Below are 27,905 nucleotides of genomic sequence, written 5' to 3'. Positions count from 1 at the left end.
TTAGTATTCATTACATAAATTGTACATGGCAAGCTAATTGAGGAATCTGGAAATCTTTATTCATCAAGCAAGTAATGTAAATGTACTAGTTGCAAAAAAAAAAAAAAAAAAAAAAAAAAAGGTTCTTCACAGTAATGACTCATTACACTTCAATTTAAAGCAGCAGGTCAATAGCTGGAACGTGTTACATCATTAAGGCTGCATATACATTGGTTTACTACACCGTACACCCATGAGAGAGCCAAGTTGCCCATACCCAGGAGAAGGCTGAGTTGCCTGCCATGCGTCCTCATGCAGGCAGCCCTATTCATGTCAGTTGGGTTGCAGTGGCTCTACAAACAGCTGCTGCTGCTCCCAGTTTGACAGCTGAAGCAATATGGCCGATGCTTACTGTTTGCTTATGGAGAATTTGTTCTTAATATTTCATGTGTGCAATTTAACCAATACGGCATACACCTACATCTGTCTAGTCCAGTAAATTAATTTTTGGCCTTGAAAGTTTTCACTTTTAAGCAAGTTTAAATACAGCTGTCCTCCCTGTCCCTAACACTAACCAAAGTTCTCACTTAACACTTCAATACCTGTTTTCCCCAACACTTAAATTTCCCTCTGCCTGATCCTTAAAGTGGTTGTAAACACTTGCATATACCCAGTGAGGTGACTGGCCTAAGGTATTAGAGGATTAAATAAATCCTCCTACGTAAGCTGTACTTGTTTATCTGCAATCTTCTCTTCTCTACAGCTGTTCGAAGCCCAGAATGTATACCGCTTGTCTGAGCTTTCAGAAAGTAGGGGACAGGTAGCTGATGTTACAGCTCTGAGAGCTGATTTGAGGGAAGGGATACACCCCCCTGCACACAGGAATAGAGCTGAGGCTGTCAGTCACTTTCTGTGTGCTGGAGCTCCCTCCCCTGTCACCTTTTTACCTCTTGGTGTCAGGGAAAACCTGCCAGAAGTGACTCATGCTGATAGCAGAGGAAGAAATCAGCAGAGACAAATCACACTTCGTGCTCTGGTTTGAGTCAAGTACAATGGGATATATTTTGTACATATTTCATGTCAGAGGTTTACAACCACTTTAATACTCTTTCTAACCCTCTGAAATGAACCATTAACTTGCACTTCATCCTTTTCATTCAGACTCTAATCTATACTTCAATATTTACTGTATGCTCAAAAGCCCAACTCCAGGTTGGTAACTGCTCCCTTGAAGCACCCTATGCCCTTTGTCATTTTAAAGGTCTATAAGGCTTCTATACATTCATTTTTTTTCATGGGTCTTCAGACTGGCAGTGTGATGGCACATGAACTGTTCCTACTTTGGCGGTGGGTTGTGAATGCTGTAGAAAATGGCACACATACAGACATGTAGCTCTGTTACCTGCAGCATTGAGTCAAGGATGGTTGGGTGAAAAAGCTTTAGGGGGTGGGTCTTTGATGCCCTGTACTGGCAGATAGTGGTTAATTAGGGTGGGTATTGCAGGGAGAGGTGTGTTTTTTTTTTTTTTTTTTTTTTTTTTTTTGTTTTTTTTTTTTTTTTTTTTTTTGGGGGGGGGGTTTTGGGGTTTTTTTGGTTTTTTTTTAAGGAAAAGTAGGACCAAAGCTCTTTTGGCACTACTTCTGTGGGTCACAGAAGTGGACTTCCTTCTGCACAACTGTGACCAGTTTTCAGTCAGCAGCAAGCTAAAATCTGCTGTTGGCTGACATCACTGAGCTAGTCCAGGCTCTTGAGAGATCCAAATTTTAAAGTTCCACCCAGATTCCTGACCAGCAGCTGGCTCAGCCTCTCAGCACGCCCCCTCCATAGCCCTGCACTCCAGTGAGTACTGGAGGGGCAGGACAGAGCAGAGTGCCAGTTTCTTCTCACTGAGAACTGAGCGATCAGCAGTCTTTAATCGCTCAGTTCTCAGTCTTGGAGGTGGCATTGAAACAGATGCAGCATCCACCTAGGTAAATGTGTGTGTTTTTTGTTTTTTTACATTCCCATATTTCTTTTAACGCAGGGCAATGGAATCATAATTTTTATTTTCACAGCTAGAGCTATATAGCATATATTCCTATTATGTAATTCTGTTAGTGTAACTTTGCTCCTGATGTACTGTCTAATTGAATGAATGGTAAATCGGCTTCTTAAATAACTGAGGGCTGGCTGCCATGGCTGGATCAAGAGTGTCATGAAATATAATGTCCAAGGAGCACAGACTGTGGTAAATTCAAAACCTGATATGTTGTTTCCCCCACTTTGCAAAAAGGCTGTGCTCCATTTTATTAAATGGAAATATAATTTTCCAATTCATTTTTATCTTGTAGAAAATGTACAAAATCGTGCCTATTAAGGATATCAGAAACCTCTATGTTACATTCCCAATTCCTGACCTCCAGAAATATTATAAATCCAATCCTGGTCACTACCTCGGACATCTCATTGGGCATGAAGGGCCTGGAAGTCTTCTTTCTGAACTGAAGTCTAAAGGTAAGTTTTTGTTTAAAGTATATGCAAGTTTCATGGCACTGGGTTTGCACATACAACAGCTAATGTTATAGCGTCTCTCTTTAGTTGCAATGGATGCACATAATTGAATAGGCAAAATACTAAGTCCTTATACGAGTGAGGGATGGAGTGGACAGTTTGGATGAGATCTCATAATGTTGTCATAAATTGAAGAGCGAAAATAGAATGATTAACACATTAGATAAAGAGGGTGTGAAAAAGAATAAGACCTAAGAGGGAAAGCAAGAGACATAATGAGGTGAGGAAGGGAAGATAAAAATGAGAGAGAAATGTACACAAAATGTTGCATTTTTTTTTTTTTTTCCTTTTATGTAATCTTTTTTTTTTTTTGATCATTCTCTTCTTCAGTCATGTTTATATCTCTTCCTCTTGATTGCCTGTATTGGCCATATGCTGATAATTCTGTTTGCGCACAGGATGGGTCAACACTTTGGTTGGAGGCCAGAAGGAAGGTGCCAAGGGATTCATGTTCTTCATTGTAAATGTGGATCTGACCGAAGAGGGCTTGTGTGAGTATCTGTTGTTTTAAAGGGTGAGCTTATTCATAACCAGTATGTTTGGGAGAGTTGGTAAAGGTTTTTTCATACATTTGAGGCCTTTTCAGACTGTGTTCTTCCTTTGTCAAATAACTATATAACTTTGTAGATTTACATTGATTGTAGGCAATTTACAGTGATAATTATAAATGTTTTCAATGCACGCCACATGCTACACATTCTACAATCCCATTGTAAATGACAAAAAATTTTGCTGCCTTTTTTGATGACTTTCTTATCAGTTTGACCTTTTGGAAGAATTGATTAAAAGTGATAATTTTACCCTCAGTTAAAATTTTTATGCACAGAGTCTGATTGAAGCATATAGACACCTTCACTCATATATGGTTTCTCAAAAACTGCAGTTATAGTCCCTTCAAAAAAAGTAAGCATGGGCTGACTATGGGGGCTGGGACAATATTGGAAGAAGGCGGTGGGTTTGCAGAAGTTGATGTGGGGAATTAGTGTTAGTGATACTAAAGGTTCCTATTTTTTTAAATAACTAACATGTTATACTTACCTGCTCTGTTGAATGGTTTTGCACAGAGCAGCCCTGATCCTCCTCCTCTTTGGTCCCCACGCCAGCTCTCCTAGTTCCTCCCCTGTGCTGAGTGCTCCCAGAACAAGCTGCTTGCTCTGGGGGCACTTGTGCATGCTCACTCCTGTTCTGCCTCTGTGTGTCTATAAGACGCACAGAGCACGGCTCAACCCCGCACCTCCTCCCTCCTCTTTGGCTGTCATCAACAGCAGGGGTCAATGGGTAGGGAGAAACCCTGGAGAGCTGCTGCTCTCATGCACAACGCTAGATAGTGATTGGGCTCAGGTAAGTATTAAGGAAGACTGAGGGGGGGAATCCATACTAAAAGTTTTTTACCTTCATGCATAAAATGCATGAAAGTAAAAAAAAAAAAAAAAACGTGACTGAGTAAACTCCCTTTTTTTGCTTTGTACCTACAGGTGAGCCTATAATAATAATTAGCTGTCATCGGCACACGCACTCTGAAGGAACTGCCTACCCCTCTGTCCCTTCAGAGCCCTGTGCCATAAACAGGGACTCGTGCACATGCGCGGGAGTGATGTCATCACGGCTCGGCCAATTAAGCAGCTGCAGCCAGAAGATGGATTCCCTGTCAGCAGTGACAAGGCGTCTCTGGGGGGACCCATTTTCACAGGTAAATCTGTCATAATGTGTTAGTGTGCGGTGTATACTAGTATATTATGACTTTACCCTGCAGGGAGGCCTGTGGTTGTTGTGGTTTTTTTTTTTTTGTTTTGTTTTGTTTTTTTAATTAGCAGTTTACTACCACCTTAAGCCGTACGAACTACTTTTAATGTTGAATGGATTTGAAGGGAAGTGAGAACTGATATTGGAAAACCAATCGGGATCTCTTCTGAATGATTTTAGATGCTTTTCTGAGCTGCATTTAAACATACATTTAAAAAAAATGTTTTATTCAAATATATCTGGATTGAGCGCTTTTCTATTTGTATTTCATTTATTGAGACTGTTACTATTTCTCCTTTTTCCAGTACATGTTGAAGACATCATTTTGCACATGTTTCAGTACATGCATATGCTGAGATCATCAGGACCCCAAGAATGGGTCTTTCAGGAATGCAAGGTGAGAACTGCCTTCTGTATTTTGATCTTGTCTGCCTCTGACTTTCTGGGGTCCTGTCAAACAGGAAAAATTTTACTTTTTATAGACACACAGGACATAATATACCTTTTTGTAGTACCTGTCTTCACCATAGCGCTGATTTTACACACCAGGACTCCTTTATCCTTTAGTTATCAGTAATGTACATCCCTAGTATTAAGCCAGTGACTTGACTAGGCAAATTCCATTTTTTGTGATATCATGCTCTTTTACATCTTAAAGTGGAACTCTGGCCCAGTTTTAGACAAAGCTGTGAAAAATTTGAGTCTCTCTCAGGCTTTTATTTATTTCCTCATTGGGAAGATTTATGCCCTCTTTATTTCACAAGACACAATAAGAAGTTAGAGTAAATATGTCCCGCGATGAGACAGAATCCCACCATTGACAGCCTTCACCAGAACATAGGTCCCCATCAGGGGATTCCAATCTACTGCAGTTTGTTTGAGAACTATAACATTTTGGAATTTACTCCAGCCAAAAAAAGTGTTTGTTTTTTTTATTGGGATGACAGAACATCTGTCAGTTTTTGTGGAGTTCTAATAGAGTTAACAACTGCATGCATGTTCCAGGTTAGTGAACCCATCAGACGGGTAGCTAGGATCAAGATGAAAACCCCAGAACATGCAAGTTTTAAAAGCAAAACACATTACTGGCATCTCCCCTCGGTTTTTCCCCTCAGATTCACTTGCAAGATTATTTCAGCAGGTCACTGTGGTATTTGTATGTTGTAATGTTTTTAGAGACATTCTTGGCTCAGTTGGGGGGACTGTGACACAACTGTCCTTGTCCTTGGTGACCTGTCCAAATCTGTTCCTAGAGATATATGACCTAGAAAACATTGTCAGTGTTTGCTTTGGCTTTTGGTGATGCACCTCTTTATAGAAAAAAAACTATTACTATTTATTATAGATGGAAAAGTGTTTCAGTAGATATACTGTAACAGCAGCATTTTAGGTATGGTACTTTGGTTTCAGTTTGGCAAAACTGACTACAATTCCCTAAAAACAGCAAAAAGGAAGGTTCAGTATAGACATGGTGTATATATAACACTATACAGTGATTTGATTCAACCAGTCTCTAGTGACTGCTCACCCTGCTATTTAAAGTGTTATTAAACCCACAACCGTAAAATCAGTCTGTATGTGCTGTAAAATATGCTTGTTATACTCACTGTGGCACCTAAGGAGTTAATCCTCCACATTGTGTAAAAAGGATGTTTGATCCGGTCTTCTCTGATCCTCTCCTTCTTCCTGTGTCTCCTAAATTTCTCCTGATAGAACAGAGGCACAGGGGCAAGCTGCACGTGCTCACTTTAGTGTGTATTGCTGCAGAGTGTTTTTTTTTCTTGGGAGAGTGCATGTGATCAGCACAGGACCAGACAGGTCAGGGGGTCCTGCATCTTCCTACAGGAGAATGCATAACTCCTCCTACAAGCTGTAACCAGCGCTTTTTCTGGACACTGATCGAAGTTACAAGACTTCTCTAACTACTGCTGAGAAAGGTATTTAGCAGTTTATATTTACTAAAATAATTGCATTTCCATGTTTTGCGTAATGTGGGAGACCAGATATAGTGAATGCAGGGTCCTGGGTTTAGTAACACTTTAAATGGACCTTAATTCTTTCCGGTCTGCACTTTGTAGGTTAAGGTTACTCTGCGCAGAGGAAACCATAAAGGACAAATAAACCTTTTGGTACAAGTTGTCCTTTTAATGAATGCAGCAACCCTCTTAAATGCAGCCCACCTGGTCTTATATGCTTCTTTATCCTCAATCCAGCATTGTCACTGTTTTTAGCCTTTTTCATTTCTGTTGCACAAAACAGCCTTTCTGGGCTGTGTTCAGCATGCATACTGCAACCTCAATTTATATGGGGAGAACTGTACTCTGCAGGACCACTAAACTCTGAGGGGGTGGGGGCCGGGGTGAAAATGGGCAGGTATTGTAAGCATCAAAAAGCCAGGAATTTATGTAATTAATAAATATATTTTTTTTTCTTAGGACCTAAATGCTGTTGCTTTTCGGTTTAAAGACAAGGAGCCTCCACGTGGGTACACATCAAAGCTTGCTGGATTATTGCATGTAAGTATGTATACATGGTGTTTGTGTTGGCATTAAAGAAATCCAGTGTTTAGAAAAACTCACTGGCTGCAGTTGCTGTCCCTTTTTTTTTAAAATGCTCATTCACTGGCTACTAACAAGTGTGCAGTTCTGTCTTCATTGACTGCATTTTTGTTCAATTTTTTCATTAATTTTAAATTGCGAAGAAAGAACACACCTTGTTTTTTTTGTATTACCTGATGCCAGTAAGTGGGGTCTTTTTTCTCACTGTTCATTAATCCTTAAAGGCTTGTTCACATTGTGTGCAGTGACCTGTGTTTTTCGACACTGATGTGCCCAGTTCACACTGCAACACATGTATGATGTGAAGTATGTTTCAGTGTGGAAAAATGCAACTTGTCTTTATTTTTCTGCAGCACACTGGAAGGCACTGCATATCACAGCACAACATACCATTCTCTTGTGCAGCAACATGGATGAATCATCACTATGTGGCACTGCAAATAAAGTTGAGGGAAAAAAAAGCAAGTAGTGGGATGCATTGAAATACAGATTGCACTGCTTCCTGCTGGAGCCAGTACTGCACTAGCATGCATAGTAAAATGTTGTGTAGGCTAGTGTGAACGTAGCCTAAAGCAATTTTGTCACCACCAACATGAGACAAAAAAAATTTGCTGCTTGTTGAAACATTTCATACTTGTTAGCAGTGCCACTTATCTTCACTGTCTAAAGCATACAGCTGTCAAAGAATCATCTGTACCCTACACCCTTGTGCCTTGTCCATTACTTCACACTTCTCTCTGGTGGCCTGTATATCACTACTGTCTGACAGTGACATAGAGGCTGGCAAATGGAACCACAGTAAACAGAGGAGCATCAGGCATCTGACACTTTCAGATTCTTTGGCATAAGTCAGTTGCACAGGTAAATATTAGGCCATTCACACCCATGTTTTGGCTGGACAGTGTGTACAGCAAGAACCCCATCTGGAGGGCTTGGCATTTACCTACAGGAGACAGCCCCATTGAAAGCAATGGGAGGCTGCTGGCTTCTCTCAGCTAATTGCAGTCACTTGCATGTATTTGCTATGCCGCAATCACCTGTGAGTGATGGGCCCTAGACATAGGCTATCTCCTGCACCTAATCAACAGGACCTCCCAATGGGGTTTTTGCATGTGCATATGGTTGGGCAAAATGCAGGTGTGAATGTAGCTTGATATGCCAGCCAGTCTAGAGAATACAATTACTTTGATCAGTCTCATGGTCAACACTGCCCTCTAGTGTACTTTTAGTACTTCCGTAGTGTCATGCAGAGTGGTAGTGAATTGCCTTGAAAAGTTGTTGTTTTATACATTATTTGCTGTTTCCTGGTAGAGCGATTCCTCCTTTACTCTCTGGTCACATCATGTGTGTCTTGGCATGCGATTTGCAAATCGTATGCCAAGTCGCACCCTATTGTCCGCAATTACAGCGGTTAAATCGATGCCATTCCGACTTGGTCGGTGCCGCATCGACTTCTAAAGTTGTACATGTACTACTTTTGGTGTGATTTGCATAGCCATCTGTTTTTTACAGTGAAGCCGCACGATTTCAAAGTCGTGCTTCATGTGACTGGAGGGTAATTGTGTATGGCCAGTTTTGCTGCAAGAATATTTCCCTGTTCAGAATTAATCCTGCTGCTTGCTAATAAAAGATTAACAATTTCCTTTCAGATGTAACTTACTGTTCATAAGTCCCAAATATAGATCTTTTTTTTCATACAAACCAGCTTTTACTGTGTGAAAATGTCACTCTTGCACAATGCATTCTGCTCAATCTTTATTTCAATATGGCGTATTTCATGTTGTGTAGGTGTATCCTTTTAAATTTAAATTCACGTAAGCACAGTTTGCAGTTAGAATTACCACTTTCTTTTTGGCTATTGTATATTAAAAAAAGCGAGGCTCGGTAGTTAGTAGGATACAGCTTTAAACAACTTTTCCAGTAAAACTTTTTGGTATTTATTATTATACAGTATTTATATAGCGCCAGAAGGTTTGCTCAGCGCTGTACATTATAGTGGGGGACAGGACATGAGACAATACAGTAACAAAACAATGCACGAGGGGTTTGAGGGCCCTGCTCTTTTGAGCTTACAATCTAGGAGGGAGGGGATAGTGGTACAGGAGGAAGTGGCTGTGGGGATGGAGTGGTAGGAGGAGTGGAGGAGAATCGGTTGTTAAGTGAGGGTGGGGTAGGCTTCCCTGAAGAGATGGGTTTTCAGGGTGCGCCTAAAGGTGAGGAGGGTAGGTGGCAATCTGATGGATTGGGGTAGTGAGTTCCAGAGGATGGGGGAAGTCCTGGAGAAGTCCTGCAGTCGGGCGTGGGAGGAGGAGACCAGGGAGCCTGAAAGTAGGAGGTCTTGTGAGGAGTGAAGCATATGGGTTGGGTGGTATTTGGGTATCAGGTCGGTGAGGTAGTTTGGGGCAGCGTTATGGATGGCTTTGTACGTCAGTGTTAGTATCTTGAATTTAATGCGTTGGACAATCAAAAGCCAGCGGAGGGAATGACAGAGGGGGGTGGCAGAAGCGGAGTGGTTGGTAAAGTGGATGTTTCTGGCCGCTGAGTTCAGGATAGACTGAAGCGGGGATAGCCTGTGTTGGGGTAGGCCGGTGAGAAGGGAGTTGCAGTACTCCAGACGTGAGATAATGAGGGAGTGAACGAGTTGTTTAGTAGTTTCCGGGGTTAGGAACGTACGTATTTTGGAGATGTTGCGGAGGTGGAGCCTGCATGAGTTTCCAACGATTGGACATGGGGTTGGAAGGACAGGTATTTTTTGGCTTCTTTTTAATAAGACATCTTCTTTAAACAGATTTGTAATACAGAATCTAACCCAAACCTCACTAGCAGCATTTTAATCTTTTAATCTTTACTTTTTTTTTTGTTAAAGTATTACCCCATAGAAGAGGTTCTGGCAGCTGAGTATCTACTGGAGGAATTTAGGCCAGATTTAATACAAATGGTGCTTGATAAGCTTACGCCAGAGAATGTCAGGTAAGGTCACTACTGTATGCAAAATGTTTCCTGATAGTTCTGCCAAAATATTTCACGTTTGTCATCTTTTGTACATATTCTGGTAAATATTGGTGTGAAAGAAGGTCTTTGGAACTGTTTAACCACATTCTGGAAGGTTTTATGACAAGGCCATTTTTGCTATTCAGCTCTGTACTACTTTAACTGACAATTGCATGGCCATATGCAGCACTGTACACAGATGAAATTCTGTCATTTTTTTTCACACAAATAGAGCTTTCTTCTGGTGGTATTTTATTACCACTGGGTTTTTTATTATATAAACAAAAAATGGCCAAATAGTTTGTAAAAAAAAAAAAAAACTTATGGGGAAAAAAAAAAATTCTTTATGAAATTACCCAAAATGTATTCTGCTACATGTATTTGATTAACCACTTGCCTACCAGGCACTTATACCCCCTTCCTTACCAGGCCAATTTTCAGCTTTCAGTGCTGCCGCACTTTGATTGACAATTGCGCGGTCATGCAACATTGTACCTATATGAAATTTTGATCATTTTTTTCTCACAAATAGAGCTTTCTTTTGGTGGTATTTAATCGCCACTGGGCGCTTTACTTTTTGCGCTATAAATAAAAAAAGTGCAAAAAATTTGAAAAAAAAAAAAGTTTATTTGTTTCTTTTATAAAATTTTTCAAACAGGTATTTTTTCTCATTCACTGATGTGCGTTGATGAGGCAGCACTGATGGGCACTGATAGGCGGCACTGATAGGCGGCACTGATGGGCACTGATAGGCAGCACTAAAGGGCACTGATAGGCAGTACTAATGAGGTGGCACGGATAGGCGGCACTGATAGACAGCACTAATTAGGGGTCACGGATAGGCGGCACTAATATGCAGCACTGATAGGCGGCACTGATGGGTGACACTGATGATGGGTACTGATAGACGGCACTGACTGGCATCACTGCTGGGCACTGACTGGCGGCACTGACTGGCACAACCCCTGGGCACTGACTGGTGGCACTGACTGGCAGCACTGCTGGGCTGCACTGGTGGGTGGCACTGGTGGGTGGGCACAGGTGGGTGGCACTGGTGGGTGGCACTTCTGGGCACATGTAGGTGGCACTTCTGGGCACAGGTGGGTGCACTGCTGGGCACAGGTGGGTGCACTGCTGGGCACGGGTGGGCGGAGCTAGTGGGCGCACTGCTGGGTGGAACTTGCGGGTGGCACTGCTGGGCACCGATCATCAGGGCACTGATCATCAGTGCCCTGATGATCGGTGCCGATCCCCGCTCTGACAACTGCCGGTTCTCGGCAGTACTTTCCTCACGATCTGACAGCTTGAGGAAAGTGCAGCCAAGAACCGGCACTTGCATTTCCTTCTGATCAGCGTGTCATTGGACACCGCTGATCAGGTGGTAAAAGGCCGCTGTGATTGGCCTTTTACCACATCACGTGATCAGCTGTGTCCGTAGGACACAGCGATCACGGAGATCGCCGGGTGCGCGCCCCCTGGGGCGCGCAGGAGAGCGCGTTCTGGGAGGACGTCATATGACGTCCACTCAGAACTGGCCGGCCGCAGTGAAGCCGTCATTTGGCTATCTGCGGTCGGCAGCTGGTTAAAAAAAAAATTGCAATAAGTGTATATTAGTTTGCGTGAAAGTTATAGCATCTACAAACTATGGTGTGTGTATGTATGTATGTGTATATAATATATATATATATATATATAATTTGTATTTATTTTTTTTAAACAAGTAATGGCTGTGATCTGCAGCTTAGTGTGGCGGACAATCTGGCTGTGGGGGTACAGTAACTGATACTGATATCAATAATGACACTAATACAGTGATCAGTGCTAATACTGTTCACTGTACTAATGACACTGGCTATGAAAGATTAACATCTAAGGGTGATCAAGGAATTAACTGTGTGACTAAAAATGTGTAATATGTTCTGCTTTTACTAAGTGACCTTTTTTTTTTTTTTCCCCTGGGAAATAAAAAAAGCCAGCTTGCCTACTGGTGTGCAGAGCTCTGTTTCGTTTGTCAGCACGGAGCTCTCTTCTGTGAATCATGGAGCCAATCGGCAGGTCCTGGCAATCAGTCATTAGCTAGGACCCACTGTTCGGCTTGTGCTGTAACTACCCTACCCAATATCACTGATCACGTACCTGATATGCGATCAAACGCACAGCAGCCACCCTGCTGCAGTAAATGTAAATGGGGCGGTCACTGAGTGGTTAAAAAAACCCCTCCTCTTTGAAGTACTCATGCACATTATTATTATTATTATTATTATTCAGTATTTATAAAGCGCCAATAGTTCGCTCAGCGCTGTACATTACAAAGGGGGACAGAACATGTGACAGAACAATACCAATACAATGCAAAACATGAGGGGATCGAGGGCCCTGCTCTTTCAAGCTTACAATCTAGGAGGGAGGGGCTATAAACAAGAACAGACCAAAAATGCACATGACCGTAAGGGGGTGTACAGTGTGCAAGAATGTACAGTCCCTGCATAAAATTTTCCCCCTGTAGCCACAGCTCCTTTGTACAGCTGCCCCTAGAAAGCAATCACAGGATGTGGATATATGCTGCAACTTGCATAAATGCGCACTGACAACCAATCCTGGACCTGCGTACAACCAACCTGTAATTGATTTCTGTGAGAGGCTGTATGTAGAAGCTGTGGCTCCCAGGGCGGATTTTACTCCGGTTCTGTATGCTCTTGCATGCTGTGCAGCCCCTTTTGTGGCCTTGTGCACAAGCCCAGAACCTTTGCTCTCTTAGCAGGCTTATTAAATGGAGGATGGTGTGAAACTTTTTTTCAGTTGATTTTAAATATTTCTCTGCCAAAAGCCAATCACTGCAGTTTTCTAATGAAAAAAATTAAACATCCCAGGCAATTCCAATGGGGACATTTCTGTGCCAAGCTGTGCTTCTTTTCAGATTGATGGTGATTGTTGTAGTTTGATGAAGTAATTTGGCTTTGAAGGTCTTTGTGATAATTTTTATTGGTACATTGCAAAATGTTCATTATCAAGTTATTTTTATCTAGACTAAAACTATCCATGTACTAAGGTAAAATTGCAGACATAAAAGACTCAAATGAATGCAGCTATCGATTCATCAATGTTAGGAACATGCGAAGGGAGAGTGCAGTAGAACCTGTACTCTGAAAAGTACTGCTTGCAGTACTTTTTCAGTGCAATGCGACACAATCCACTGCTTTGCACTGTGACGTGTCAATAAAGTTTGTTTAAAAAAAGAAATGTAAACGGTGCAGTACACCACAATCTGTGCATTGTCACTACTGTTATCCAACCACACACCAGCTACTGCATTCTACCACAGGCGCTGGTGTGAATGTTGTGGTGTCATCTCAGGAATACTGAGTGGCAGTGGTTTGTACATTTTTTTTTTTTGTCCTAGGGAATGGTGGCAGGAGCCACTTGGTTGATGCCATTATAGGTAACTAATCTTATTAGATTTATCGGGTAGTTACTCTCTTCTGTTAAATGCCTATCACTGAGAAGCATTTTTGTGGCTTAAGAAAACCAGGCACTGCCTTTTTATTTTTTGGTTAGACTCCTTAATAGCACCGGCATGGTACAGTGTTTATTGCCAATCCATCATTATTTAATGCACTGTTCTCTGTGTTTAAGGTGCGTGCTTTTAGTCCTCATAATGTACTGTTCTCTGTGTTTAAGGTGCGTGCTTTTAGTCCTCATAATGTACTGTTCTCTGTGTTTAAGGCTACGTTCACACTAGCTTTGTTAGACAGGCGTTTTGGAAGTGGTTTTAGCTCTCCTCAAATGCCTATGAAAATTCTATACATGGCAGCACACAGTACTGTTTACACTGAAGCATTAGCGTCGCTGCAAAATTGACGCCTCATGTCCAGTCAGGAGGAGTTGAAGCCTCCCATTTAAGTCTATGGTGCTGCTCCTCAAACACCTGGCAGGTTGTTTTGATGCATTTGCGGAGCATTAACTACATGCCGCCCAGCCACTGTACATATACGGCGGCAGGGCGGCACTCGCAGGCAAAACCACGTTTTAAAAGCCCGCGGATCACCGCCACAGATGGCAGTCGCCGGGTCACAGCCGCTCCTTAGCGGCTATGTCCCGGCGATCGGCGGCACACAGTGACAGACAGCACAGCTGCAGTAGCTGTGCTGTCTGTCACTTCCCTGTCAGCTCGAGGATGAGCTGATCGAGAAAGAAAAGTTTCTCTTTCTCGATCAGCCTTGTTCTGCCCAGTACACACCCCCGCCCCCTAGTAAAACACTCCCCTCACTCCTATAACCCTTCCCTGCAAAATAAAGTTAACCCCTTCCTCCCCATTGCCATTAGTACAGTGTCAGTTTTTTTTTTTTTTTTTGCACTGACCACTGTATTAGTGTTTTTGGGGATGTCGGTGACCCCAAGTCAGTACCCCCAATGTCAGAATGTCCGCCACAGTCCCGCCATAAGTCGCTGGTCGCTGCCGTAAGTACCTGATCGCCGCCATAATTCGCTGATCTCTGCCATAATTAGTATAAAAAAAAACCTAAAAATCCCAGTATCTTTCCCGCCATTTGTAAACGCTATAACTTTCACGTAAACCAATTAATTTACATGTATTGGGTTTTTTTTTTTTTTTTAGCAAAGACATGTCACAGAATGCATTTTGGCAGAAATGTATGACTAAATTTGATTTTTGCTTTTTTTTTTTACTGGACATGTTTTATAGCAAAAAGTCCAAAATATTTTTTTTTTCCTCAAAATTGTCAGCCTATTTTTTTTGTTTTATAGCGCAAAAAATAATAACCGCACAGGCAATCAAATACCACCGAAAGAAAGCTCAATTTGTGGGGAAAAAAAGGATGTAAATTTCATTTATGTACCATATTGCATGACCGCGCAATTGTCCGTTAAACTAGCGCAGCTCTGTATAGCAGAAAAATGGTGTAAATTGCAGTATTTATACCATAGTTTGTAGACGCTATAACTTCCACACAAAGCAATCAATCAACACTTATTGGGATTTTTTTTTACCAAAAACATGTAGCAGAATACATTTTGGCCTAAATTTATAACCAACTTTGAGTTTACTATATATTTTTTATAGCTGAAAATAAAAAATATTGTTTTTCTTCAAAATTTTTGGCCTTTTTTTGTTTATAGCGTGAAAAATAAAAAGCGCACAGGTGATCAAATTACACCGAAAGCTCTATTTGTGTGAAAAAAAGGACTTAAATTTCGTTTGGGTGCAGCATTGCATGACCGTGCAATTATCAGTTGAATTAGTGCAGCGCCGAGTAGCAAAAAGAGGCCTGGTCATTAAGAGGGGTAAATCCTCTGGAGCTCAAGTGGTTAATACCATTAAACTTCATTGTAGGCGCATAGGGCATTTGGTGAGCATTTGAGGAATGTTAACTTTTCCCAAACGCCTGTTAAACGCTATAGGGGCTTTTGGCAAGAGTTAGAAATTAGTCAAGTGTGAACGAGCCCTAAGGTGCGTGCTTTCAGTCCTCAGAATATGAGGTATAGCAAATCGTCTCTAAGGTTATACATGAAATAACTGATAGTTTCTTCCATTAACGATATGTGGCACAAATGGACAAATCTCCAACTGTAGTTATTGTATTTTGTCAGCTAACCTTGTCATGCAGCTGCTTTTTGACCAACCATTTTCTGCCTTGGCTTCTTCGATTTTTCATTCCAGGGATGTCAAGTGGGAAGCAGACAACAGGTCCATCCAATGAGCGAATTTTGGGTGGTTCTCCAGGAAAATGACCAAATTTGAACAGTGTATAGCCAGCGTTACTGTGGGGTTTGCATTTTTGGGGCACCTACAACAATAGAGAATGGGCAATTGACAAACCTATGCAATGGCGTAACTGACATCCTAATATAAAAAAGGTTGACATTTCTTGTTCTGTAATCCGCTCTTAATTGCATTTGGCATTTTTACAAGGCGAGCACCATGAGCAGCATCTAAATAAGGATAACGTATAAGTCAACCGTTTATTAGAACACAGTCAATGTATCTTTAAAATGATGCATGTTTCTTTAGAATATGCACTGATGAATATGCACAGGAAGAGGACAAATGAGGAATGATCACTGTTTGGAAAAATGATTTCAGAAAGTATAGCCAATGGCTGAGGATTTCACTCCTGTGCTCATTTGATAAACAGCTCCTGCAAACTCCTCAGCTGTTTGGTTATTGAATGTTTGTTCAGCTCCTCGCCAGCTGGTACAGAAATTCTGTGAACCAGTGATGTATGAAGCGCTGCATTTTATGCCTTTGTCACAAATTTGCTTTCTTTTTTAATGGACAGAAAAATGTCTAAAGCTGTATAGGCTGACACAGCTGTGTTATGCAGGAGCTGCTGTGGATAGGCAGCTACAGTATGTACAGATTCAAAGGTGAAAGTGAGTATTAAACGGTACAGCCATCTCAGAGTTTTTAGATAGACCTCCGCAGGGAACACAGCCTGTAGATGCAGTTTAAACCTTCTGATATGTTGCTAGTGGTTGAGAACATTTAATGCAAGTAAAATGGAGCAAAATAAAACAAACTTCCCAAGGGATGTATGTTAAATGCCATTGTTATCCTTTTCTGAAAATGTTAGTCATTTGGCTGTCCATGATTTTTTTATTCTCTCTATATTCTAAGGCTGGCCATACACTACTGTGTATCAACTGTGTAGTGCAAGGGCCCGCCTAATTGGATACAATTGAAAGTGTTGTTTAGGTTTGACCTCATATTATATGGTTTTTGGTACATCTAAAGCAATTTTCTAAAGAAAATTGTATAGTGTATAGCCAGCCTAATGCCCCGTACGCACGATGAGAATATCAGACGAACGATCGGCCGTTTTTTTTTTTGGCTGCTAGTCTCACATCGAAAGTGAAAAGGTTGCTAAAGTTCTCTTATGAAGCTAGACTGCGCTCCAGATACACCTTCTCATTAGGTCTTGTGGAACCAGTCTAGACTGTCCCTTCCCCTCTCAGGGATCTGAATCATGTGCATCTGATACTTTTTATTTATTTTTTTTTTAAGAGCCTTTTTAAACCTCATGTTCTTTCCTGGCATTCCCTTCTTTCAGTACTCCAACCTCTTGTGAAGAGGGTAAGCTTCAGGAAAACTAGAAGACAGCATCTCCTTAAAGGCCCTAGCACCTGCAAAAACCATCCCGTTCTTGTCATGTCAGCTTTCAGCGCTAAGATCTACCTATCACTTGTACGAGAAGTTATCCACCTTGAGCCCTGACTTTTTAGTCAAGGCACCCTCTAAATGTCTGCACAATCTCAAGGCACCCCATTCTAAAATGGAAAAAAGAAATCTAATAGTCTTAATGCAGTAACATCCACACATGTAGGACACCCAACATTAGAGGTAATTTATTCTTACAAAGCAAATACACCTTTGCGCATTGGTACTGACTAGTAATCCAGCTTTTCTCTTCTCCCTCAGTTTCTCTCCCTTACTCAGCTAAAGTGACACCAGTGCTAACAGAGGAGATAGGCAGAGGAGAGCAAACAAGAATGCAGGCGCCCAATGTCCTCCTTATCCACCAGTGACCACACCGGTTGTTAGAATGCTAGTGGGTGGGTTCATACAGTGCTCGAGGTCGTAATACTGCGCAATAAAAACCTGTGGTGTTATGTATCAAAAAGGCAGGCTTGATCTACTCACTGGCTTGTTGACAATTTTTGGGCTATTTGGGACACTTTTTAGGCATTTTGCTAAGGCACCCTTGGAGAACCCAGAAGGCACACTGTTGTAAATTACTCCTTTAACCCTTTCGCTGCCAGGTCCGTACACCATATGGACCTGACAGCAGGGGGTTTTATACATAATCCAGTGCAGCCACCGGGATTGTGTATAAAACTGACAGGCAGGCTCCTGCCTGTCACGTGAAAGCAGTCAGGCAGCCCTGTTGCTCCCATTTCCGGTGACCTCGCAGCAGTTTGTATTGCAATACATCTAATGGAACACAGAGGTCTTTTCCCCTATACCTAGGCATGGGTATAGGGAAGAACTTAAGTCTTTGGCTGATTTTGGGTATAGGACTTATGTTCTTACTAAAAAAGGAGAGGAAGTATCTTATACCAAGTGTGTGTAGAATACCAGTTATTTAAACTCTGCCAAATGTGGTGGTTTAAGAGATAATTAATTCTAAATAAATTTGGCGGTGTCCGGTTCCTTTAAACAATATATTGCAGAGCCTCTAGCCATTAAATAGGGCAAATAATTAATAATCCAATAATATGGACACCTTAATTTCGTCACCACGCTATAATTTTCCTTGAGTTCTTTTCACCAATGTGATTTCTTACCATATACAGAAATTTTGCCGATTTTTGGTAAATTTATGTACAAATATTTATATATTAACCACTTGACCTCCAGAGGATTTACCCCCCTTAATGACCAGGCCTCTTTTTGCTACTCGGCGCTGCACTAATTCAACTGATAATTGCGCGGTCATGCAATGCTGCACCCAAACGAAATTTACGTCCTTTTTTTCACACAAATAGAGCTTTCTTTCGGTGGTATTTGATCACCTGTGCGCTTTTTATTTTTCACGCTATAAACAAAAAAAGGCCAAAAATTTTGAAGAAAAACAATATTTTTTTACTTTCAGCTATAAAAAATATATAGTAAACTCAAAGTTTGTTATAAATTTAGGCCAAAATGTATTCTGCTACATGTTTTTGGTAAACAAAATCCCAATAAGTGTATATTGATTGCTTTGTGTGGAAGTTATAGCATCTACAAACTATGGTATAGATACTGCAATTTACACCATTTATTTGCTATACAGCGCTGCGCTAGTTTAACGAACAAGTGCACGGTCATGCAATACGGTACATAAATGAAATTTATATCCTTTTTTTCCCACAAATTGAGCTTTCTTTCGGTGGTATTTGTTTGCCTGTGCGGTTTTTATTTTTTGCACTATAAAAAAAAAAATAGGCTGACAATTTTGAGGAAAAAAAACAATATTTTGGACTTTTTGCTATAAATCATGTCCAGTAAAAAAAAAAAACGTAAAATTCACATTGTCATAAATTTCTGCCAAAATGCATTCTGCGACATGTCTTTGCTAAAAAAAAAACCCAATACGTGTAAATTAATTGGTTTACGTGAAAGTTATAGCGTTTACAAATGGCGGGAAAGATACTGGGATATTTCGTTTTTGGTTTTTTTTGGGTTTTTTTTATACTAATATGGCGGGACTGCGGCGGACATTCTGACACTGGGGGGGTACTGACTTGGGGTCACTGACATCCCCAGTGACACCAATAGTGATCAGTGCAAAAAAAAAAAAAACACTGACACTGTACTAATGGCACTGGGGAGGAAGGGGTTAAGTTTATTTTGCAGGGAAGGGTTATCTTTGTGAGGGGGAGTGTTTTACTAGTGGGCGGGGGTGTCTACTGCAAGGGACACGGCTGATCGGGAGAGCGAAACTCTTCTGTCCCGATCAGCTTGTCCTCGAGCTGTCAGGGAAGTGACAGAAAGCTCAGCTACTGCAGCTGTGCTCTCTGTCACTGATTGCCGCCGATCGCCGGGAGATAGCTGGTGAGGACCGGCTGTGACCCGGCGACTGACATCCGCGGCTGTGATCGGCGGGACAGGTAGGGCGGCGGCGCGCCTCGCGCGCACCCCCTACCTGTTTACAAAACGCACGTTTTAAAACGTGGTTTTGCCTGCCCGTGCCGCCCTGCCGCCGTATTTCTACAGTGGCAGGGCGGCAAGTGGTTAATACAAACAAAACTATTGGTGATGAGTATTTCCTTACACACAATCAAAAATATATCACAATACCCTCTATGGTATACAAACACAATATATGTCTATCACCACAATATAAAAGCCATTTTAGATGGGTTAGTATTCAATGATTAGTGCTCAAAATATAATTTCCGATTCCCGCGGCCAAAGAGCAATAGGAAAGGATATCTGATAAAATGCACAGCAAAACACTTCCAATATGTTAGTACACAGTATATCAGTACCCAAAAAGTTAGATCAATTATTACCCAGTTAATCTCCGTACACCATGCAAATTATATAGATATGCGCAATATTACTCTAACCAATACAATGAAATATGATAAAAGCTCTAGTAAGTTTTAAATATATATATTGTCCGTGTTTACGTGTGATCAGCTGTGATTGGACACAGCTGGTCACATGACCGAGCCGACATCTTCGGCTCTTTCTGTGATCGGTGATCCGCTGTGTCTGAGGGATACAGCGCACCGCCGATCGCCGCGCTGCATGCTCCCTGAGCCACGCATGCACGGTGAGAATGGGAGGACATCATATGACGTCCTCTCAGAACGAGAGAACCACCTTGCGCCATCATTGGACTATATGATGGGCGGGAGGTGGTTAATGATGACTCATCTTTTATCTGAAGTATGTCCCTATAGATAAAATTTGTGTGCTGTTGAGGTATGAAAATGACTTTTCCCAATATCTCTTTTGAATGAGGTCCATATATATATTCGTTGATTTAGCGGCTCATATTCCTTATATGAGAGCTGTGTTTTGATGTCTGATCTTTGTCCTGAAAATGGCAGATCTCTGTATAATAATTCCATAATTTGTTATGGTATTAAGTTAGATCTTGTACGCGTAATTCCAGTCCATCACGTGATATGTCACCTCTCTCTACATCTTGATGTAGACCAGGGGTGGGCAAACTTTTTGACTTGAGGGCCGCAATGGGTTCATATATTGGACCCGGGGGCCGGACCAAGAGTAGATGAATGATGTGTATGTGTCATCCATAGTAAGTATAGTAATATTCCCCCATAGTAAGCATAGTAATTCATCCCCCATATAGTAATTCATCCCCCCATATAGTAATTCATTCCCCATATTAAGTCCCCAAGTCCCCCCTGTGTCAATTCACTTACCTTTGCTCCGCGCGTTCCTCTCGCCGTGTTCTGCGCCGTTCCGGTCTTCAGGGCGGACTGTGAGAGGAGCCTAGCTCCCCTGCTGCCCCGCCTCACGCTGCCCCGCTCCTCACGCTGCCCCGCCTACACATATCCAGACAGGCAATGTTTGCCACGCTCCGCGGGCCGGATTAAAAGTTTGCCTATTGCTGATGTAGACACATGTGTTGCTGCATCTTTATTTTGTTATATATTTTACCCAAATAACAAACCATCTCGTATATCCTTATGACTTAATGATCTTCAGTTGAGTGATATGCAGTATCCAACTTTTATTAAATGGACCTCGGTGTGTTAGTATATACCCATGTTGTAATTCCTACACCGTTCACCTGATTTGAATGTAAATACCCTCAAATTAAAGCTGACAGTCTGCAGTTAAAGCGCATCTTGTTCGTTTCATTTCAAATCCATTGTGGTGTATAGAGCCAAAAATGTTAGAATTGTGTCCATGTCCCAATATTTATGGACCTGACTGTATAACAGCCAGCTTTATAATTTTCTTTTGGAGAATATTATTTTCTTTAAGGAGTCCAAAAATCACCACACAAAGATCCATAAGGATTCTCAATGTCCTCCTGGACATCCTTTTTGTAATGGGATAGGATCAGTGACTGCTAGATTAGGGGAGTACTTTGATAAATTCCTTCAGACTAGTGTGTTACACACGAAGGCTTATCTTAAGGACACCAAAAATGTACTTCAATTATTGAGTGAAGTTAAATTACAGGGGAAGGCAGAAGTATTTCTAGTAACAGCTGATGTAGCATCACCGTACACTGTAATCCATCATGATGATGCATTATTAGCTCTAAATTGGGCTTTAAGTAAGAGAGATGACATTCCCCAGACTGTGTTTTTGAGAAGATCCTTGGATTTTTGCCTCAAACACAATTATTTTTGGTATAGGAATGTATTTTATAACCAAAGGTGAGGTGTAGCGATGGGTGCTAAATTTGCACCCACCCTTGCTAATATTTTTATGGCAGAATGGGAGGATAGGTAGATATTTAACCAGCAGAAATCAGAATTACTATTGTAGAAGAGGTTCATTGATGACCTTATGTTTATATGGGGAGGGTCTGAGGATAGTTTACATCTGTTTATGGTTGAATTTAACAATACCAACCATATAAGATTGGATTACCAGTGGAGTAATCCTTTTGTTAATTTTCTAGATTTCATTATCGAGAGGCAGGTTGATTACCATCCTGGAGGGGGTCAAATAGGGTGAGGGATCTCTCCAGGAGGGAAACGAAGTGGATCTACCTACTCCATTGACACCAGGTGGCCTTAACATTGAACTGGACATCAATTGTTTTATCAGTAATTTTTAATATGTAATTTGGGGGAATTTCATGTTGAGTATTATCTAGATGAAATGATATCATATTGTATCGTATTATGTAGTTTAATTTTATTATTGTGGCTATTTTATGAGGATTTTATTTTGTTTTATGTTCTAATGGAAATCACTTATCCATATATATGTAATTTTAAAGATGTATAGGTTCATTGCGTTAATGTATGGATTAAGAATGATGGATTGGGAGGTCTTGTCATTAGTAACCCCTCACTGCTGATATATGGGTCATTATGAGTATTCCCCCATTTTTTGAGGTTGTGTATACAATCACCGGTAATATGGTGGACTATCCTCTTAAATGGGTGGGTTTTGACTGTGCTTGCCCAGTGTTCGCAATTGACCAATGATAGCGGTGGGATGGATACATAAGGAGTGTCACCGCACCATGCAGCCATCCCTATGACTAAGTCAGAAGTTACGAAACTCATTAGGGTGAGGCTGTAGGCGACCAGAAGTGACGTCTGAACCAGAAGTGACACAGGAGCGCCATTGTTTGGGATCCAACGGTGGTGAGAGCATTATACTCTCATCCCACTATAGTCTATACAACAGACGTTTTTATGAGGTTATCTTGTGAGTGGCTGTCTATTCATTTTAATTAAAGGTGTTATTAGTACTACACCATTGGAGTTTGTCTCTTATCTTTTACATGGTTGTTCAAGTGGTGGAGAGGAATAAGGAGATTGGCGGAGATGTTGGAGCTGATATATTGATGCCTTATTTGGAGATTTAAAAGTGATACATGCCAATCATGAGAGTGGAAGGCATGTAGGTTTAGTGAGTGCATACGCAAAAGGGACTACGGTGTTTGAGCATGTGGTGGCTTTGGTTTTGGGAGCATTAGAAGAATATCACAGTGCAACTGATATCTACGTTTCCATATGGACTTGAAGCTCACATTTTATTTGTAAAGTTTATTACATGCATTTTCACAGCGCCACTGAGCTGTTTTATGTTCATTTGTTTGTAACCATAAATAATGGCCCTAGAATTATAGCTCTCACTCTGGCATGCGCCGCAATACATAACATGTGTAACACAATCCATTTTGTACAGAGGTGCCTCACCTTTAGGAAGCTGGTAAGGACTCTGCCCACTGTATCCAGGAAATTCTCTTCTGTTAGCTGCCTTCTGGTCGGAGCCTGTGACCCCTTGGATGGTTGGAAATTACGCATTACTGAATTTTGAGGACCATGGCAACTAGGGTTTTGGTCTTCTATCCTATCCTATCCTATCCTATCCTATCCTATCCTATCCTTAATGAACATGTGTCAGACACAAGACCCACAGGCTCTTGCCCAAGTGGCTCTTGCATCTCTCCTACAGCATTGGCACCGACTCGTTTCCGCCACTACATTGTCTCAGCGATTGGCAGCAAAGAGGACAGAGCTCCTTTGCCAGATCCTGCACTTCTCCATGCAGCTGTGAAGAGGCTCGTCTCTGTTCCCCCTCCCCTATCTCAGCAGTGTGGAGCACAGAACTCCTCCCAAAGATCTTGCTTCCTCTCTGTGCAGCCACAGCACCCAATCGTCCTCCACCTTCCTTAGTCTCTGCATTCAGCAGACTCTGCCAGCTAACTACAGCCCTCTTCTGGTCATCCTCCAGATCAGTGGTGTATTTTGGTTTTGTGCTGCCCTAAGCAACACTAAATAAGGTGCCTCATTCCCCTCCATCTACAATGGAGCCAACAGAACGAAGGGTGAGAGAGATACAGCACTACATCCCTCATCAGAGGGGAGATCAATCAATGGCAGATTACTGTCCACCCTGGCTGACAATCAGCTGGTCTGTCATGAATCATCGGAGCCCATGCTCCCCATCCCCAACACATACCCAGGGAGTGCCCACAAGGATGCAACGTGCAGGCCACGTCCAACCTTTTGGATTCCTTGCACACCCTGCGACAGCCACCAATGCCCTCCTGCATGCCACGTTCTTCTTCTGCAGGACCATGTTTAGTCTGAGCAGTCTTCAGTAAAGTTTCTTGTGGATCTTCTGCAGGTGCTTACTGGCTCCCTATGCCCTAAGTCGTTGAGCTCTGTGGACAAAATTCCTGAGCTTTTTTGCAGTCTCAGGAGTCATTGCATTATTTGTGTTATAGCTAATTTAGGATTCTGCTCAATCAACCTTGCATTTCAAAATTAGTTGTCTGATCAGAGACTCTGCTAGACATGGAACTCTCATCCCTTGATCCTCAAGTTTGTACCATACACTAAACAATTTTACCTTAATGCATTCACAACATTAAGGTAAAAATGCCCCCCCCCCCCACTCCCTTTCTAACATCTGTTTTCTGGATGAAATTTGTTCCTCCAGTGTGGAGTTATCACCCTCTAACAGTGATCCTTTTCCTGGCTTTGAGCATCTGGTTGATTCTCTGGTTTCTTAATTTGGTCTTTGTCGGCTCCCTTCAAGTTGGGGGCTCGGCCTCATCGGGTTTCCATTCCAGCAGTTTAGGTGGCTCTTGGGCTGCTAGCGGTCTTCCTGTTGTGTCTTGTTGGATTTCTGGCAGTTGTTGCTCCCCCTCAGCTTGGCTGCTTATGGATGTCACAACAGTGTCTGAATTCATGCCCCTTTCAATGGACAAAAAATAAAATTGTTTTTTTGTATTTGCTGTAAAATCCTATTTTGTTGCTGTGGGTTTCTACATTGTGCACCTTGGTTTTTGGATTGTTATGATCAGTTTACAAATTACCTTGATGAAAGAAATGAAATGCTTCATGTATCAGCCTAAACTATTCCCATTTGCCTTCAGTGTATTTTTAAACCTACCAGAAGGCTTGCGCAAAGATTACATCTCCATGCTGTACTCTTGCAGCTTTGTATGCTTCTTTCTGTAGATTTGTTTAGTAAGCAGCGAACATCAGCTGAAAAGACAGCACTAAGTGCCCATATGCTGTGTTATTTCCATCCTGCACCATAAAATGGAGTTTTATTCTCTCCCCTCTGCTTGCTGCAAGCAGAAGCGTGTTTACGATTGCAGAAAAACAGCCCCAGAGACAGAAGGAGCACTAATATCTGTAAAGTCATTTTGGATTGGGTTCTGCCTGCCATCTGTAGAGGCACAGGCCGCATGCTGATGAGACACACTGCAGAATTGTGCTGAGAAGTGTCTCATTTACACACAGACGCTCTGTTCCTCATCTTCCCTGACGTTCTTAACCTTGATGCTTTTCTATTTGACAAAAAGAAGAGGGAAATGTGCCCTGTTTTTACTGATAATGGCGTAGTTGCTTCTGGGGACGCCATTCTAATGGCTACTCTGCGTTCTAGTAACACATGCTGAAATGTTAATGACTTGTTTACACCAAGCTAATTTTTGTTTGGCCAAAGATGACAATAAATAGGATTGCTAGCAGAATAGCTGTGCTGCAACATATTGCATGGTTCTCCTGTTTAGTAGATGGGGCTGAGCATTTTGTTATAACTAGCCATGCTACTGTGCCATGTACTGGAAAGCTTTATTGTGGTGTAATTGTTAGGTATGCAAAAAGAAAAATAAACTCATTCTTGTCATACTAGACCACAAAATCATGGAACTAGCAGTTCTGTCATTGCCAGCAGTGTATGCATTAGGTAATCCTTTGCACAAAGCCTGATAACATTTTTTTTCTTTTAGCCTTGATTTACAACTGAGTGTTTTGGTAGCTTGTAGCTCCAAGCTCCAAAATGTTCTACAACTAAAATTACATGCTTTTAAATTGTGCCTGTTTAAGAGTTTGAGCACCTGATGCTTAAAAAGGTGCATAAGCTACTTTTAAAGAAGAATGAGCCATTTTTGGCCTCAGACATAGAGTAGTTAGACAGAGAGAGCTCCTGAAAATGACTTTTTTTTTTTTTTTCTTTTCAAGCTTCAACAACAGTCTTCTCATAACTAACTTTCCATTGACTTAAACAGAAAAATTGTAAAGCCTGAATGCACCTGAAAAAAACAAATTGTTCACACTATGCAGCTTTGTTCACGCCAATGGTCAGAAACGTTTTACTTAACCTCCTTGGCGGTATGATTCTTTCCGATTTTTTTTTTTTTTTTTTTTTTTTTTTTTTTTTGTGCTTAAAGCAGTACCATTTTTTTGCATGGAAATATGTAGTTTTTTATTGTAGGCTGTAATTTTTAGGAATAACTCACTGAAATCTGTATGAACAAGAGTCTATTAAACATTCCGGATATGATAAAATTTGAAACACGAAATCATAAATTATAATTTAATAAATAATCATAAAAAATAATATAATAATAAATTTAATTAAATAATATAATCAAACCAAAAACACTGAAATTTTAAATACAGAGGCAAATTCGCACATCGCTGAGCAAAGTCGCAAAATCGTTTTCAGTGTCTGCCGAATTTCCCCACGAATCATCACTCAATTCTGCAAGTGGTTCTGATTTACTATCGCTGCTCTAAAACCACTTTTGACGTACAGGGACGCTTTTTGGACGCCATGGACTTTTCTAAGTTTCCAGGCAGAAAGAACATTCAAAATGCAGGCAGGGAGCAGGACAAAGCACTAGGGACAAAATATATGTGAAATGCATTGAAACAGCAATGGCAGCAAAAATGACATTTTTTAAAAATTTCAAATTTCCCGCCGGTTCCGGCGCCCGAATGTCCCAACATCACAGGGACCGGAACACAGAAGCCGGATGCCGGCAGCAGCCGGAGGAGATGACCGGGGACGCTGCAGGGGACACATCGCGGGAGCGAAGGACATGGTAAGTGCTGCAGGGACCCCCAGAGCAGCGACGCATGGTAAGCCCGAGTGTAGCTCGGGGTTACCTCTTTTGGTATAGAAATTTTACCCCGAGCTACACTCGGGATTACCGCTAAGGAGGTTAAGTATCTCTAAAGTCAAAACTTTTTATTTTAGAAGAGTGATGAGGGGTTATTTCTTATTGTGGAGTTCTTATTTTGAAATGTGACATCATCCCCCTTATCCTGATGACCATTTCCACAAGGACTGAAGGGTGGTGAAGGTATTTTCAAAACTTTACAGACCAGTAATAGAAAGGGAAAGGACCTCCTTTGAAAGGAAAATTCCTCCAAGACTCAGCAAAAAAAAAGAAAAAAAAAAAACCTCAGAGAACTGTCCCACACTTATCCAAAGGTAAAAAAAATTGTAGATCAGAACTTTTTATGCAAACAACCACTTTACTGTGCTTTAGGGGGAACAGACTGGCCAGTCAGAGTGGAAAAAACTTAATGTCAGAGGGAATAAACAAGTGCCCCACGTAGTGCCCCATTGTTGGTATCAGGGGGAGAAATAGTGTCCTGTTGGTGTCAGTGGGAGGAATAGTACACCATTGATTTGTATCTGATTGTGAGGAATGGTGTCCCATCGTTGGTGTCAGGGAGAGGCACGGTGCCCCATCGTTGATGTCAAGGGGAGGAATAGTATCCCAAGTGCCAAATAAATGCAAGCAAAGCGCCACATCTATTTCCCAGGCTGCAGTTTGGAGACCACTGCTATAGATGCATTTTAAATTCTCCCATGACAAAGCTTTCATTATAAATTATTATGCAGGATTTATATAGCACCAACAGTTTGCGCAGCTCGTAAATGGCTTACTTTCTTTAACCACTTGCCCTCCTGAGGATTTACACCCCTTCATGACCAGGCCATTTCTTGCGTTACGGTGCTGCGTTACTTTAACTGACAATTGCGCGGTCATGCAACGCTGCACCCAAATTAAATTTGCTTCCTTTTTTCCCATGAATTGAGCTTTCATTTGGTGGTATTTGATCGCCTGTGCGCTTATTTTTTGCGCTATAAGCAAAAA

General features: G+C 41.5%; 1 protein-coding gene across 5 annotated transcripts in view; it reads left to right on the top strand.

Moving 5' to 3' along the window:
* IDE (insulin degrading enzyme) overlaps positions 1–27,905 on the top strand; it is a 121,092-nt gene that overhangs the window by 45,370 nt on the left and 47,817 nt on the right. For all 5 annotated transcript variants that reach the window (XM_089690298.1, XM_089690296.1, XM_089690295.1 and 2 more), the window contains exons 7-11: positions 2,311–2,473; positions 2,929–3,021; positions 4,579–4,670; positions 6,709–6,789; positions 9,698–9,801. In XM_089690298.1, the coding sequence (XP_089546424.1) occupies positions 2,311–2,473; positions 2,929–3,021; positions 4,579–4,670; positions 6,709–6,789; positions 9,698–9,801 (533 nt within the window). The remainder of the gene's footprint in view (positions 1–2,310; positions 2,474–2,928; positions 3,022–4,578; positions 4,671–6,708; positions 6,790–9,697; positions 9,802–27,905) is intronic.

This window comes from Staurois parvus, unplaced genomic scaffold, assembly GCF_062004578.1.
Source record: "Staurois parvus isolate SC_StPar_1 unplaced genomic scaffold, SC_StPar_1.0 ptg000525l, whole genome shotgun sequence".
Lineage (NCBI taxonomy): Eukaryota > Metazoa > Chordata > Amphibia > Anura > Ranidae > Staurois > Staurois parvus.
The sequence above is the reverse complement of the archived record's forward strand: the minus strand, read 5'-3'. Positions and strand labels throughout refer to the sequence as shown.